Here is a 17671-nt window from a genome sequence, read left to right on the forward strand (position 1 = left end):
GATGCACTGTACATATTCTATCAGAACATAAAGTCCAACACAGGAATAATTTGCAGGAGAATAAAACAGTTCTTTTTTGATTCCTGAGAAACAAATTTATTCTATTGATAGAAATTTATCTGGTTTGTCTTTATCAGAAAATATTTTTAGTAAAGCATAAATAGAAACTGTGCTGCCTGAAGCCCACAAAGCTTGAAACTTCTTTATTTAAAAACTTTGCATTAAAATTTCTCTCCATATATGAAATTTCTTGTAGATTTTTCATAGCTTCTCTTGCTTTTAGCCTGGCTATGACAAACAACCATATATTTACTCATTGCTTCCCCACAGAGCAAGTACTTGCCACAGTAGATCCACCCCCTAATCAGAAATGGTGAGAACTGTATTTGGTTTTTGTTTCTTCTGTGGGTTTCTAAACTGACCTCAGCTCAGAGAGTCAGCTTTTCAGCGAGCTGCCCCAGAAACATGCTGAAGATAGATTTATTAATGGTGCTCAAACACTGGCAGAATCATGAGTGCAAGAATGCAGGCAAAATTTGGTGTGCAAGCTAAAAACATTTTTTCAAAAGGCGAGACTGCATACTGCTAATAAACAATATGAAAGGAAATTCACAAAAAGATCTTCTGGCTCCTAGAAGAGGGGACAGTAATATACATCTCTACTTCAGCTGGCACAAAAAGAAATCAAAAGCATAAAATACTGAAAAAAAATCAGTGTTTTAGACCATTGTTATCTATCCTATAAGTAAATGATCCCTCAAAATCTTCTCTTTGAATATTGTTGTACGTCAAGATAAAAATAGTCAAATATTTTGTCACTGAAATCTCTAAATAGATCTCTAAATGCCACTCAAGATATTTTGTTTAGGACTATCTTACTGTTTAGTACCATGTTTCTAAAGAACTATTTTTACTGTAAGGGCTAAGTATAATACACATCTCATTGCTAGTGAGAAACAGGCAAATAGTGAATTTTTGCAAAAAAAACCTTACAGTTTTAAATACTGTAACATGCACATGTTTATGTATGCCATGTACTCTAATTTACAGAAGTATCTTTGATCAAGAAACACCTGGTTGCTAGGCAAAACAGAGAAAAACAGGTAAGGAAAAGTTTCCAAAGGCATAAAGTACTATGAAAGATGAAAATCACTATCCTCATTACCAGTCAGCCAAAAAGAAATTCAGTCTAGTAATGGCAGATTTAGAAATAATAAGATATGTGCTTATGACTGGCATATAATACTTCAGTGTGAGCAGGATCAGAGCTTATGTGAATAAAGCCAGTGTCAAGTGCCTTTTGACTTTAATGTTTCTGGCTCAAGCTCATAATGTTTTACATTTAATTACTGCAACTATTTCAGAGATGTCTGCGCAATTTAGAAATGTTCTCAAGCATATGCTTAAAAGCTCTGATGAATCAGAGACCATACTCAAAAATAACTATTTAGTCCTAACATTCACTCCCACAAAAATGGGAAAAAATTATCTCCTCATGATAGAAAGATAAAACAGACAAGGCCAATATACACTTCTAGCATTTATAGCAGTGCAACACGTAGCTGAGTAAGAACCATCTAAATCTGAAAACGTCCTCCAAAGTGACTCCAACTGAACTTACAGGGTTTCAACACCTTTCATAATCAGATCATAATTGACTTTACCAAGGCCACACAGAAGTTTCTGGCTCCCTGCTAGTCAGCCCTGTCTCTGAAGGCCAGAAAAATGTGGTTTTACCAAGTGAGAATTTTTTTCCAGCAACATCTGTTAGCACAGGCTCACGTTTGTTAAAGTGATTGGCTTCATCTTGCCAAACAAAATGTATCTTGTGACACTTTCTTCAGAAAAAGTGAACTTACAAAATTATTTGTTTTGGCTCTGTGCTTCTTTTCTCATACAAGCTTGCTTTGATCCACCTATATAAAACTTCTAGTAGATGAAAATATCATTTCCATGTAAACACAGCACACACTTATATATTGAACTTGACGTCCTAAGAACAGAGCAGAACTCAGGCTCAAATTCAACTTGAAAAGGACACCACATGTCCCAGAGAGAGCAGTAGGATCTGCACATGGCATCAGCAACTGGGAATTTGAGAGGTTGGAATCCAGCATTTCCACTGATACCACTTTTAAAGACTTTCTGCTTCCCTGATGTGCCCTTGTCACACCTCCCTTCCACACATACTTATTAAGAGAATTATTATTACATGCGTGCATAGTATCCTGCACCCTAAAGGTGCTACTTAGCACCTTTATTTGAGCCTTACATAGAGTTCTGAATTTTCACATCCTGTTTTACTTCTATTATTAATAACCCATGAGTGTGTTTCAGTAATTAAGGAAGGAGTGGATCACAGGAGTCTGAATGCATGTACATTGCCTAAAAGTATTCAAAAGTCCCCAGGAAGAGCCACAACTGCAAAAGCCAATGAGCACAGAGGAGGAATTAATGCCCCTAAAAATGCCTCATTTTAATATTTTCCAACTACATCAATAAAAGACAGAGGTGAATTTAGTGCAAGTCGTTAAGCAATGCCAAATGCAATTTACTATATTCTAGAATACTTAACAAATAAGATTTCTGGAATGACAGCTGATCCTTAAAAGAATGTAACCGTCTTCTGACCCTCAATGTTATTAAAATTCCATTTATTAATCCTGTCTTATTGGCCTTTTGTTTTCATAACATTTTCATCAAGGATTAGGGAGATATTGTGAGGCTGAAAAAGCTTACATTTTCTTCTGTGATTCAGAACAGCTGCCATTCTTGTTTGGATAACCCTTCATCCATATTCTTAGTTTTACCCTTTGTGCCTTCCAGCAAAATCATACAATGCACCTTCATTTTACAAGTCTTCCTTCATCCATTAGCAACAGGAAATTATAGCAACAATCTAATTCTACTGCCATTTACTTTTATTTACAAATAGAATACATTAGATACTAAAGCACAACACTGCTTTAAGTGCCTCAACTCTTTTAAGTGCCATTGTATCTGAAGACCTTTACAGTTTCTCATACACACACTTAGTTTTTTTTGAGTGTGATCAATTCTACAATATCTAATCCCTGTTTTCTTTACTGTTACTTAATTTACAAAGAAGTGTATGAATAGCAAGACACACTGCAGAAGTCAAAGTAAAAGCATCTGCAGTTTTCAAATGGGTTTTAACTTTATTTCATAGGATTTTGCTCTAAAAATTCATCTAAAAATACTCCCTCAAAAATAAGCTATTATGTGCAGGCTTGAGGACTATTCTATTTAAATGTTTCAGATTCTCAGCTTTTATAAAAGACAAATGGACTTTTCATGAACCCAGATTACAGGTATGATTTGTCCATAAGAAGAACTGCAACATCAAAAAAAAAAAAAAAAAAAAGAGAATGAAAACATTACATTTTCATACAGTCATTAAAACAGAGCTTAAAATACAGAATTCAATTCCTGGATGTAAGATGAAATAAACTAGTTTAAAGAAGAGAAGAAGCTGACAGGTGCATATCAGCCAGCAGGTGCTATTGCTGTTCTATTAAGATATTGCTGACACATTCATAACAGGCTCAAGAGACAAGAAAAACAAGAAAATTCTAGTACTTCACACCATTTGTGGTAATTATCCAGCTTCAAGAAGTAGTAGCGTACAGAGGTGGGCTTTTATTTTGCTATTACTACAGATAATTACAGGACTTGTAAATTAAATCTTAGATCAGTATTAATTGTACTAACTAAGCAATAAACAGTATTTCTTTGCCAGGAACTTAAGCAAGTCAATAATGGAGCTCAATACATTTCTCATTAAGGCACTTATGTTAAAACATGTTAAAGTAATCGGAGAGTCAACCTAAGACTCACAAACGTTATTTTTACTATGGATTAAATATATAAAGTTACTTTCCATACCTTTAAATGTGGAACTGTTACTTTCTGTATATTTAAATTCAGAGTTCTTACAGTACATTGTCTTTGCAAATCATCTAACAATATGAATAGTAGCTCTTCACAAATAATGAAGAAATCTTAACTAGCTCTTTTTGCACAAGCATTAGCACAGAGGCAAATCAAAGAGCTTTGACCTCTAAGTAGATTTAAAAGATTAGTGCATTATTAGGAAAAGCAAAAAAGCACACAAAAGTATTGAGATCCTCCTAGATATACAATGGAATATAAAAATAAAATCTTTGTTTTATAAACTTTGAAATATTTACAGGGAGGTTTATAAACTACAATTTTCAATCAGTCTTTCATATTTCATAAACTCAAAAGTTTAAATTTTGGCAAGTTATTTTTTTTTTTAAAGCTAGGTCAGGTAGCAATTAAATTACAGTTAGATTATCAAAATAACATAGCTATGTACTAAGTAACATTTCCACAAATATGCTTTAACACAGCACAAAACTGCAACCAGAGGTATTTGTATAGACTTCCTCCCTGAAACAGGAACAATTACCAGTTTGAAAATAGTAAAATCCAAATGTGACAAAAAAAGAATTAAAATTAGCAGTAGCCAAAAATGTATCTAAAGGAAAAGATTCAACTACAGCGCTCTCTTTTTTCCTTCCACTAAACCATGCTCTTACCAGTCTGTTGACTCATTAATTGCAGCTTTAGCCCATCCACCAGTATCAACAGTGCCAAACCCGACATCATCATGGGAACTGGAGGATGACTGGTCAGAGAGATGAGGAGGAAGGACTGACAGCCTGTCATCTTCAATAATGACAGTGTCATCCTGGGGCATGTTCACTGTTGGAGACAGCTGATATTTACCTGGACACAAGGGAGAAAAAAACCCAAAACTAAGTAACAGCAGTGTGCAGAAAGTACCTTGAAAAATATTTCATCACAGATAATAAAAGGTTATGTCAAACTGCAGTGCTACTGATAAGAGTGACACAATGCAGATAATAAAATTAACTATATCTCACTTTGTACCCATCTTCCTGTGCAGAGGTCTGAAAAGTGATGCACACCAGTTGTTTCTGTGGCCAACTGCAAGACCACAAGGTCACAGAAGTGTTGAGGTTTGGAAGAGACTTCTCTTCTGGTCCAACCCTTTCCACTAAAGCAGAGACACCTACAGTCATGTACCCAGGACCCCAAACAAATTGCTTCTGAGTAGTGCTTCTGCACCACCTCCCTGAGCACTCTGTGCCAAGGCATGGTCATCCTCACACCGAAAAAGCGTTTCCTGATGTTCAGAGGAATCTCCCATGTTTCTGTCTGTGCCCACAGCCTCAAGTCCTGGCTGAGGAGCTGCTCAAAAGCACCTCTCCCAGAAGACAATATCTCCTCTTTTATCACCTTGTTAACAAAGAATGTGTTCCACAAGGACTAACAGAGGCCATCGCTTTTCCTGATCAGTCTGACCCTCACAAAATGAGAAATTATTCAAGTGATGCTGGGAAGTGGACACATGCAAAATTTGGAGAAAAAAAAATTACCAAATTCTATTATCAACAAATTCAAGTAAGTTTTAATACTTTTGTTAAAATGCTTAAACAAGAACCATCACATACATGATAGGGACTACATCAAGACTCAACATGAGTATGTTCAGTGGCAGACTTCATCAGGTAAATTTGTGAGAGTACAAGTTAAAAGATGGCATGATCTTTCTAAAACAATTGGTAAAACTGTCACATCTCATGAGAAGAAACACACTAGCTTAATCAACTATTAATCTGACAACAAACTGAAAATTATTCTAAAACTATGATGCACCAGTGTAATGTACCACAAAACTTCTACTTCCATATTTTAAACTGCTTCTATGGACACATCAATTATTTCCATACTTTACTTTCACTATAGGTATGGAAAAAATGTGAATAATTAGGGGAAAATAAAGTTTTCCTCTTCTCTGTAAAGGCTTCAGTTACCATCACTACCTTTGCATGCAATTATTAATAAACAAACAAACAAACAAACAATGCTCTTTACACCCTATGTGTAAAGAGGTAGTTAAAATCTTCACTGCACTAGATAATACATATAGTAATCTTTCCAAAGAGGGGAAAACTGGCTACAAAGGGATCATTAAAGAAGGCTGAAAAAGTGGCTGGAAGAAAAAGGTACTGACATCTCATCGCTGTCAAACTGAAATGAATGTATGCAGTTTGCATAACAGCTGATTCTGCCCAGCAATAGTTCCTTTGATGGACAGGTTAATGTTTAGCCTGGTAATGTACTTCTTTCCAAACATAATGCCTACAAGACTGTTAACTCTGTAGTTAATAATGTCTCCAAAGAATTGATTGTGAAAAGGTATAACCTTATGGCACTCGGCAGATTGAACTTCCCATTTGAGAGGCTACAGTAATTCAGTAACACTTTTAACTTTTCACTACCCTTCTTTATATCTGACAAGGGTGAAGACTGACATTTTAACAGTTGCTTTAGAATTAAGGAGAAAGCCCTTCTGACATGCCTATGCTTTTCATTGCAGATGAAGCTAAAAACAGGTGAAAGGCTTCACCTCCAGCAGATGGTTGGACAAACCTCAGCACTGGACTCAAAACATGCCTTGTAGAGAATTCAGCTGAAGTGGACAGAACTTACCCCTAGAGAATTAATTCCACAAGTGTTGTGAGAAACCTTACAAGGAAACATCAAAGAAACTTCAAACCCAGTAATCTTCAGTATATTTGACTGATCTACAAATCTAATGCATTGCTCAACCTGTCTACAAACCTCTTCAAGGAAATAATTTTCCCTCGGGCTGGAAAAGTGCTATTTAGACTGTGTGAAATTTAGACTCTGACTGCACTTCAAGTCCAATTTTGCATATATTAACTCAACTTCAGTGAGGTAATCTGTAATAACATAAAGTATTCTGGACACTGTACTAAGCAAGGTAAAATATTCTCCCTTTCAAATATTTCTCATCTCAGAACAATGATGCCCAAATTTGTTGCATAAGTTACCAATCTAGAGAAGCACAGCCTGAGGACTACACCAAACTATTGGGTAAGAAGGGTTCCCATCTGTCTGTGCAGAAAAAGAAGCCTCAGAGCTCCAGCACCAAATGGCTGGTCTCCTGGTCTATGAGGATTTTCATCCTACAAGGAAAAATATGCCAAGCAGCATATTTCAAAAAATATTATACACCTTCAAACCTATTATACACCTATAATACACCAGAAAATAAATTGTACCTGAATTAAACCACCAACATAGAGCCCTCTAAAAAATCCCTGATCACACACAGTACATAGTATGGATAACAAGTGTATTCATGAAGAACTAAACTGCTCCCTGTCCTTTCAAATCTTGAAATTCCCTGAAGTTCGGTTGTTTGCTGGGATAACTTGGCTCCCATACTGACACTGCATTGTCATGGAACTGTTTCAGGCTTGATCCTTGGGCTTTTGCTGTTGCTTTCTCTTTAAAGGATGGTCTACAAAATCTGTTGAACACTCTCACCGTATGTTCAAAACCCAGCATTACCTTATGAATGACTCATGAGCATGTTGATTCTGTGGGATTCAGACCAATAGCACAATGAATGCCTGGAGAATGACGAACAACAAAGATTTCTCCACTGTATACAGGCCCTGGATTTCAAGAAAGTGCTCAGATCTGTCAACTATTGTAGAAGAGCATCACATTTTGATGAGCTTCCTGGCCAAGGAACTACATTCTGATTGTAAAGGGTTATTTTCATTTCCCTGAGACACACACTCTACATCTCTAGCTAAATTTTTGTTACTAGTGCTTCCTTCTGATTCTACCCTTAAGACAGCAATTATTTATGTAGAGAACAGAGTATTTCCTGTTGTGTAGGAGCCATCAAACTTCACAAAGTTCTGAGGGATCCTTAAGGATGAAAAGCAGATTCAGTGCAAGCGACAGTTATTCTGTGTACCCCCCGAAAAATATCTTCTGTTTAGTCACCGTTAGCAACAAAACCCGCCACGTTCATAAAAAAAATATCAGCAACTAGAAGAAGGGGATGAAAGAGGACTTTGTACTAAGCTGTTTGTTGAATAAGAATAATTTATATAGTCAGCAGCTATGTATTTGTGTATTGCAAAACTCAGGAGCATAATGTATGATATACAAGACCGGTATGTCAGAAGAAGACTTGAATTTTTAACTATAGAGCCAAGGAAACCAGTATAACACAGTTGTTTTACTGAATAACATGCAGCCTGGAAATAAAATAAATAAATATAAGGGTTTCTTACAGCCATCTAATCTTAAAAGACCCAATTTATATAAATAAAATATCCCATCTCCTCCAAACCAAAAGTACTCCCTGAATACAGAAAGTTGTATCTTTTCTCCATCAGAAATTTTCAGTGAAATATTATCAAATGAAAAAGCATGAGAAAATCTATAATAGCAATAACCACCTAGAAAATTAGATCAACATGAGAATCACCAGAAACATGAAAAGATTCACATAGCCTTATTGCAGTAAGCAAACATTATTTTACATAATTTAATTCACATCCTAAAATTGGTATTTTATTCCCACTCTCACAGCAAGGCTCTGACAGCCAGTTCGTGCTTGTCAGTTATAAAGGAGCACGGAAATTGTCTTAAATACCTTTCCTGAAATTACATTAATGGTATTTAAAAGAACAAAACACTCCTGAAATCTTTGTTCCAACTTTAAGCAATGACTAAAACAAGCAGGCATTTCCAGACTTTGAAATTGTTACTTTTGAGTAGTTGAACTTAGGAAGGAAGAAAACTCAAACCCATCCAAGAGAAAAGCAGCAGGAAGACCTACTCCTTCCATGAAAACAGTCATCTCCTCACTAAAAAGTACTCAGTACTAAAAGTTACACAGTTAAATCCATTGAGGGGTAAATAAAAGACATCAGATGATTCAGAGAGCTCATCAGAGGGGTTTTTGATATGGGGAGAGCGCTCAAGGGAAGCAGCACTGCATAAAGCACTCCTTTGGGCTTGTTTTCATGGGCAGGACTGGTGTGGAAAGGTACAGACCTCCAGTGTTCTTCAGCCAGATTGTTCTCAGGACCAGTCCTCACTTTCAGGCCAATTTTCAAGAGAGAGAGTCATGTAACACCACACAAACGTTCTCTTGATAATAAAAAAAGCCCTGCTTTTTTTCTCATTACCAATTTCAAAAAAGACAGGGATTCCACTGCATGAAAGTGACAGAGTCTTTAAAATGTTAGCTATTCTGAAACAAGCAACTGTGTCTATCTCTCCCAACAGGCAACACCTCTCTGCTGCATGGCACTGCAAGAAAACTTGCATGTCAAAGATTATGAACACTGCAGTTTTAATTTAGTGGAATTGATTAATTCAGAAAAAATAGTCTTATTAGAAAACTGACCATTCCCCAGAAATGGGGTTTAAACATCACAGGTCTGTGAAGCTGCTGTGATTGCAGAAGGGAACAGTCCAATCTTGGAAAGAACAGTTTTTAGTTACACGCCGCTAGATCACATTTACTACAAGGTTCAGGCACAATTTGATTTTCCACTAACATGCTTCCACGAAAGATCCAGTGAATTAAAGTCACAACCAACCAATCTTTTACATAGTTCCCGGTCCCTGAAAACAATCCAGAAAAGCAATGACTCACAGGAAATCAAAACATTAACTTCAGGTTATAAGAAACTTAGAAAATGAAGGATAGAATTATTTTTTCTATGTCTACAATGCAAAGGTATCTAAAAGTATTAGATGTTAACAGCTTTGGAAATACTTTTTTATTTGTTTGTGGTTTAAATATCAATTACCGGCTACTGCTGAAGGGATGATACCAGACTGATGAACTACTAGTTCAATTTGGCATGGCAAGTCTTGTGCTTCTCTCACGTGGAAGTAAACTGCATTGCTGACACACGTGCACTTTCTCAGGGCTCCCTCTCCCATCAATGGACAATGTGTTTAAGTGATAATTTGTTTATATGAGCTCTGTGTGTAAGTCCTCTGCAGCACTGATGGAAAAAGCAGAAGGCAGTGCTTTGCAAATGTTTTATCTAAAGCTTTGACACCACAAGAACTAGTTCTTTCTATGGGAGAGTAGTGCTAAAGACTTCAAATTGTTTTATCACTCCTTAAATTTGTTGACAAACAAATTCAATTTTTTCTAAATTTTTCTATTTAAGAGCATATGACTTTGGGTAACATGGTTTCACACTGCCTTGATTTTCATGTGCACATTTTTTCTTCCAAGCTGCACAAAATGAAATGCAAAAGAACAGAATATGATATGTTTCTAATTACTTTTGCCCAAATGCACAAAAAAGGGCAAAAGACTTACTGGAAGAAATACGCTAAATAGCAAACTTGTGGATTTTCAGAGACTTAACAACAGTCCTATTTTGCTACCACAAAGAAAATGCAAAATCCAAAATCCAAGAATTATATAAAAAAGAAAATGTGGATTAAAAAAAACCACAAACCCAACCAAAATGAAAAAAATATAGGGTGAAAAATATACACACACTGTTGACTGGAAAAGCCTAAGTGGTAGACTAATTTTCTGAGGCCGAAAACTAATCTAAAGCAATCGAAAACTAAGTTATGCCTTGCTTCATATCAATTTATAGCAGCATCCTCTAATATATTCTGTGTATCTAATATGCTAAAAAAAATCCTAGATTTAATATCCACGTCTTCTTTTTAAAACTCGCAACTCAAGCGAGCAATCGTCACGTCTTCTGTCAGGTGTTATTTTCATCAAGCTGCTTTTTGTGTTTAAACTTGAAAATCCTTTCAAACTAATCCCATCCTAGTCAGTAAATCCAGCCACTCCTGTGGCAAGGCAAGTCTTTATTACCTAGCTCTGTACATCAGAAGTTGAATTGCTGCAAAGCAAGCGCTAATAACCTCATTATCCACTGGGACCCTGCAGACGGCAGGGCACAGAATCTACACAAGGGATGCTTATAATTAGTTATGAGGTTTTAAAATTGGTGTCCTACAAAGCAAACATTCAAATCAATTAATAAGTCCCCTAATAAGCATAAATGGGTGCAAGTTTGCCTTATTTGTTTTTGTATTTTAGTACGACTGAAACAGAGGAGAAGGAAAGTTGAAAAAAAATTATGAATCTCCATAACTCACTGACTTTGATGCAACATGAAGCTTAGGCCGACCATTAATTTATTGCCCCAAACCAGACACTGAACGACCATGTTAAATGCTACTATTATTCATTTTATGACCTGTCACAGGATGCAAAATTTACTTTAGAATCCCACTTTACCTTCTTCCTCACATTACATATCCAGAAGGCTTGCATAGAAGAATTTTAAGGCACATTTTAAGTTGGTCAGTGCAACCTCCATGTTCCCAATTCCCACATAACACATTGATCACCCTTCAATGAATCACAGAGAGAAATAAAATCATGCCCTGTTTAGCAGAGCTGCTTCGACTCACCCATTATCCTGCCCAATGCCACGTTCTTTGTGGGAGACTCGCTGAGACCCTCGATCCCGCCGTAGAGCGAGTGGGAAATCCTCCGCTCCCGGTCATCCAGCAGAGTCTCTATGGGCAGCTCTGGCCCAGAGGGGCTCCCAGGTGATTCCAACTGCAAAGAGAGGGGGAAATTAGTGCCTGGGGTCCCCTTAACCACATGAGAGAACTGTAACAAATTGCCTAAGGCCTAGACCTGTCTGAGCACCAAATGAGCTAGAACTTCTCATCCTGGACAGCGATAATTTGCAATGACAGCTCTGCCTAATGACCAACTTTCTAACCCCTTTACACTGCACCCCCCATGGTGCCCTGTCAAATTGAAATCCTTCAGCAGAAAATTGGCAAAAAAAAAAAAATTCATTTTGGTGTCTCTTTGTTGGATAATTTCTTAAACAGACAGTTGGGCTGTTTCCAATACCATCAGCAGACAGCTGGGCCATCTTCTGTACACTGACAGCTGAACACAACAAGGCCCTTGTCAGGAGCATGGAACAGGAACTCTCATTTGGAATTGCACTGCTGCTGCCACAGTGGTGCAACTTCCTTTCAAATGAAATTATCACACTCCAAAGTTTTGTAGTTAAGAACAAAAGAAAAAAACACAGAAGTTGTCATAATTTTATGACACTTCACCATAATTTTATTTTTCATTTGAGTTCTTTGCTCTGTCTTTCCTGACTGCAGAGTAAAGAGGTCTTACATGCTTCATTCAACCTGGAAGCTCCTCTAATCTTTTGCTGCAGCATCCAGGCAGAGACACAAAAATCAGAACTGGCAAGACCTGAGGTGCTCTACACCCCAGCCCTCGAACCCCTGGAGCTGCCAGGTCCCTGCCCACCACAACTGAGTGCAAACTCTCCAGGGCATCACAAGACAGATGAAGTATGTGGTGGGAGTGATGGACACAGGCTGCTTGGCCATGTGCACAGGAAAGAGAAAGGCTGCATATACAGCTTCCTGCCCACCCCAGCTGCTCTCCTTCAGAAGACTGCCTGAGTATCTTCCCACCCCAGTCTTTGCTTGCAGAAGCTGGTCATCCCTTGTTTTCCTACAGATGCTTCTCAGATTTTTCAAGAGGACAGGAAAAAGTCAAGTTCCCCTTGTGAGGAGAAGTGACCCCCAGAGAATCAGAGCTCAGGGGAACGCACAAGTCAAGTGAGCCCCAGAAAATCAGAGCTCAGGGGAACACAGCACCCATGAGAGGCAAAGAAAATAATTTGGTATCATCTACCTGGATTTAGCAACCCCATCAGCCACAGCTCTGCTGTCAGCACAGCCCCTTGCAAATGAGAAGAATGAGTACCTGTGCATTCACAGGTCACTGTGGATGCCCCATGTAGCAGGGCCCAGTTGCCCCCTGCAGAGATAAGGGACCCCCACACCATGGCCCAATCCTCACACCATCCAGCCCTCCTGCTGCCCCTAAAGCTCTTGGTTCACCTGGGCTCTAGCACCCTGCTGTCCTCTTAGTAATGCTACCAAGATGCATTGCCAAGACCATTAAACCAATTCACCTGAACATTATGAGCTGAATCCAGCTCTATCAAAAAGTAAACAACTATTAAAAATAGATGTATTTTGTAGAAAAGTAGTAAGAACTCAGATATCAAAGCAATAGCTCTTCTAACCAACACGCCTCTTCATATTGAAGCATACAGTTAAATCTCAAAACCAGAGTCCTTACACAAATCGCACAGCATTTATTTCATACATATCGAAATACAGTGGGGACCAGATACTCAAAGATACCGAGCATGCTGCAAACTATTTGATGCCCCTGGAAATGCTTGTTCCAAGTACTGACTGATCTCCAAACAAGCATGAGAGGAGTAGTTCATAGTTTCAGGAATTAGAATAACAAGCAACATGTTGGTTGTTTTTTCTTTTTGAAACAGCTGCCCATTATTAATCATTCCACCCACACTCCCCAGACGACTAAGAAATGTATGCTATGAAAGAGTTTTAAAAAATCTGCTTTAAGGGCTACAAAGCCCTGGGCTTTCTCCCCAGCAGAGGCTTTGAAGTGAGCCCGATGGACGGACGACTTCTGACACGCGGGTGCTGGCGCAACGCCTAGGGCGCAGGGGCGGAGGGTTGCGAAACGCCGCATTACGGTCAAGGAGACCACGACTGGGAGGTCGCAGACTCTGTAAAAATTGTTATTTCTGTTCAAAGCCATCATCTGTTTAATATAAATGAGATATTTAATGAAGTTCCAAACTGTAGACTTATCTCTCCCAGTTTGATAAGCACCGGGGAGATTTACTGCATCGGAGGGTCAACACAATTACAATTGGAGGCACGTCAAGCTGCAGGAGAATAATAAACTTGCAGTGCAAGTGAATTAGACTCAATAAGGTTTAAATTGTGAAATGAGGATTTATTAGTTTTTTTAAATTGCAGATTACAACTGACAGCTTTACTGAAAAGTAAATTAAACAATATTTGTAGACTCTGTTATAAAGGAATCTAAGGCCCATTTGAAAAGAAATGTTAACTTCTGAAACACTTCATGAAAAAAAGAGCATAGCAACATTAGACTGCTTGAGAGCTTAAACTTGCACAATAAAAGTACTAAATTATGGTACCCTTTATTTCACTGCCTTTAAATAAGGTGTGAAAATATCAAAGTGCTTTGGGATTTATTCTCCCAGTGCTATATTGATGACTTTATGTAACAAGTGTCCAGCTTTTAGTGAGCCATATCACACAGTCCTTTGTATGACAAGCCATCAACTTTCAGACTCATTTGTAGAAAAATCTCAAGAGATTTTCAGAAAGACACTGACAAGAAGATGGTTCAGAAGCAAAGAAATATATAGAAATTCACTCCTGGTAATACAGTAAAGTACAGGGTAAATAAAGAAATAGCAGGAGTGTTGCATATATATGGCCATGTTTTGTAAAGTGAATCACATATTTTATAATTTCCAAGAGTAAAACTTTCTCCATTTCTAATTAGCACCTTGAAAGATGGGTTTGAACACAGGCATTGACAGCCAGCTACACATATATTTTGCAGAAGATACAATGCCTTTTATAAAACACCAAAAATTAGACAACTGGCTGTCACAAAAAAAACCCCAAAACACCTTTTCCTTACATTGTTAACAGGAAGTTTGTGCAAGAAAAAAACCACAGAATTTGGAAAGTGTGTGGTGGGCAAGACAAACATTCCAACAGTCCAAAGCAAGACTGCAGTTCAAATAGACTTGTTCTTCGTGATGCATATCTAATAAAGAGCTGGAATTACACATTCTAGTTCCTTCTCTTAACCACTCTCAGTGCTATTTGGTATAATTTTATTTGATTGACTGATAAAGAGTGGGTAATAGAAACAAAGTTGTACAAATTCTTCGCTTCATTAAAGGCTTGGCAAGGAAAGAAAACCATGTGGCAACTGGCCCCCTATCAACAGCTCTGGGAGCACCCCTTGGTGTGCAAGTTCAGAGTCACAGACCAACTGAGGGTGGATGAAACCACAGGAGATTATCTAATCCAACCTCTTACCCAAAGCAAGGTCTGCAAGAGCAGGTTGCACAATGCCCTGCCCAGTTGGGTTTTGAGTATCTCCAAGATCAGAGACTCCTCAACCTCTCAGGGCAAGTTGTGCCAATGTTGACCTTTTTTCTTATGTGTAAAGAAATTTTTTGTATTTTCATTTATGCCTGTTGTTTCTTGTCCTGGCACTGGGCAGCCCTGAGAAGAATCTGGATCAGTATTCTTTATTACTTTTATCAGGTATTTATAGACACTGACTGGTAAAAATCCCCCAGTCTTTCTCCTCTCTAGACTGAAAATAGAGAGTTCCCTTTCTGGATCCTAGCACTGATCTGTACTAAATGATCATATTTGTAAAAATGCAATAAAAACTCCCATGCTACAGATTGCCTGTAGCTCCTTTTCTATCCAATCTCTTATATTAAAAAGAGAAGCAAGATTAATTTTTTTTTTTTTAAATTAAAAAAAGGCTCTACCCTGACCCTTTGTCATTCAGATAAAAACCAGCTGTTTGCTAAAGTACTGTCTGTACTAGCTAGCCCAGCTGCTGCTTATCTAGATGATAAAAGGACAAATAATGCAGTTCCTTTTAGTTAAACACCACCATCCATCCTATTTGAAGTTATGTACATAAATATGAAAAAGGTTTATGCACAAGAAGAGTGCCAAAATATTCAAAGCATAAACAAATTTTTTTTTGTAATGAAACAAGAATCAGACTCCCTTTTTCCTTCAGAAAATAAATTGTCCAAATATAGGAATGCAAGCATTATGGGTGCTAAAGAAGTCGGTATACAAATTTGCTATATATGACACTGCATCCAGAATGCTGAAGCTCTTTCTGTCACATAGAATTATTCTCCAGGATTTCTTTTTTCCTTCTTATCTGTGTACTGTGGTTAAGATGTCCAAAATACTACAGCTTAATTTTCCAACATAGATACTTTTAAAATACTACTAGTCTATATCAAGGCATCAATATCAAAGGCATTAAAGAAACGAAGTTTTCATAGGATTGGACTAAATTTTCATTTTCTGGATTGAAAACTGGCTAAAGAATTGGACACAAAGATTGATCTTCAGAATAGAGAAGAGTTGTAGATTCCCCTAGGAACCAGAGCTGGGAATAGCTTAAGCTGATAAATAGCTTTATCAATGAGTTGAAGATGGGAATGAACAGGGAAATCACTGTGTTTGGAGAAGATGCTAAAGACTTTTTGACAGTTAAATTCCAAAAGGTCATCACAAGATTAATCTAGTGAGACAGAAAAACAAACCTGTCACCTAAATTTCAATGTAGGTAACTCAGTAATGCATGCAGGGGAAAATGATGCTGAATATTTTATACTTGCACACACACTGGAAAAGAAAAGATGCTTGCTTGTTTCTTTTATAATGAAGCCACTCATTTGCAAAGTCTCACTGATCTATCAGTCAATTTGAGGTCCTTATATGGTCTGGAATCAGGACTCTGCATCACAGTTTGCTCATTTTCAAAGGGAGAAAAAATGAACAGACATGCATGAAGAAATCTGGGGATCGACAAATCATTTGCAAAGCTTAATTTCAGGCAGGTTTGGCAAAATATCCATTCTGTCAAAAAAAAAAAAAAAAAGGGAGGTCTAAACAATAAAAACCCTTGAAATTTCTCATTTTGAGGAAAATGGTGATGCTCTCTCACTTAATGGCAGACAAGTGCTGCCTGCCTGTGACATGAACAAGAGTGCAGACAAGCAATCTGTGTCTCTAAGCTGTCCAGGTTGCAGGACTGAAAAGCACAGGGTTCCAAAAGTAACAATTACCTTTATTTTCTTGAATCAGCACATGGAGCCACCAGCTGCAGGGATGTGCCTGGCAGTTGTGCCTGAGTGCTGAGCACGTTCTGGCGATGCAGCCGCCAGCTGTTTGCCCATAAAGGCTAATCACAATAGCATCACTAATTAACAGAATATGGCACATGGAACTCCATTTCTCCTTAAATGTGAGCAATTTAACAAATTTCAGCCCTGAGTAAAGATCTAAAAAGCTGATGGCTGCCTCTTCTGAAAAATGAGGTGTTAAAAACTGGCCATATATGAATGTCAAGTGAATATTATTGTTATTCTCTCCATTTTTCCCACTGTTTTCACAGCTTTGGAAATGTGTCTTAAAGAATCTCTCTGTGCTTATGTAGGAAACTTGATGAGTTAACACACAAGGCTGGAAGCTGAAAATATAGAACAGAACAGAATGTTTAACTTTTTTAAAACAGGGAGCAAGGGAACCTCAGATATAGCCAAATCCCAAATTAAATGTTTTTGTTACACTAACCTAACAGTGGCCATCAAATATTCAGTGTGTGATTTTGTCCGGAGTGGCTGAGACATTAAACACAGTTTTGCAAGGTTTGTAGTAGTGCAGTTTGCAGAATTCTACATTGCTGTACTCTGTATAGACATGATGCAAGCAGGAGAAAAACTCAGATGCACAGCTTTGGCTTAGAGTTCATTCATAACTAACACTCCAGGCTTATATCAATATTTACTACAAGACAATTCACTTGAAAACCTGGATGGATTACACGTTATCTTCTGTTGAGTCAATGAAAATTCTTTATACAGGCAAATCTTCAGCAAAACCACAGCAGCACAAAATCTCTTTTTACCTTCTGGGATGTTCGTGGTCTCTTTTGACTCTACAGTTACAGAACGGCTGGTGATAGAAATTATCTCCTCCCTGCCTCTCTGAAGTCAAGATAATACTCTTATGGTGTTTA

The 17671-nt window shown here is 37.6% G+C and overlaps 1 protein-coding gene across 17 annotated transcripts in view; it reads right to left on the reverse strand.

Moving 5' to 3' along the window:
• PARD3 (par-3 family cell polarity regulator) overlaps positions 1–17671 on the reverse strand; it is a 445891-nt gene that overhangs the window by 153141 nt on the left and 275079 nt on the right. For all 17 annotated transcript variants that reach the window (XM_068173465.1, XM_068173476.1, XM_068173422.1 and 14 more), the window contains 2 exons: positions 11377–11527; positions 4584–4773 (listed from right to left, as the gene is read on the reverse strand). In XM_068173465.1, coding sequence (XP_068029566.1) covers positions 4584–4773; positions 11377–11527 — 341 coding nt within the window. The remainder of the gene's footprint in view (positions 1–4583; positions 4774–11376; positions 11528–17671) is intronic.

Source organism: Anomalospiza imberbis, chromosome 1, assembly GCF_031753505.1.
Source record: "Anomalospiza imberbis isolate Cuckoo-Finch-1a 21T00152 chromosome 1, ASM3175350v1, whole genome shotgun sequence".
NCBI lineage: Eukaryota > Metazoa > Chordata > Aves > Passeriformes > Viduidae > Anomalospiza > Anomalospiza imberbis.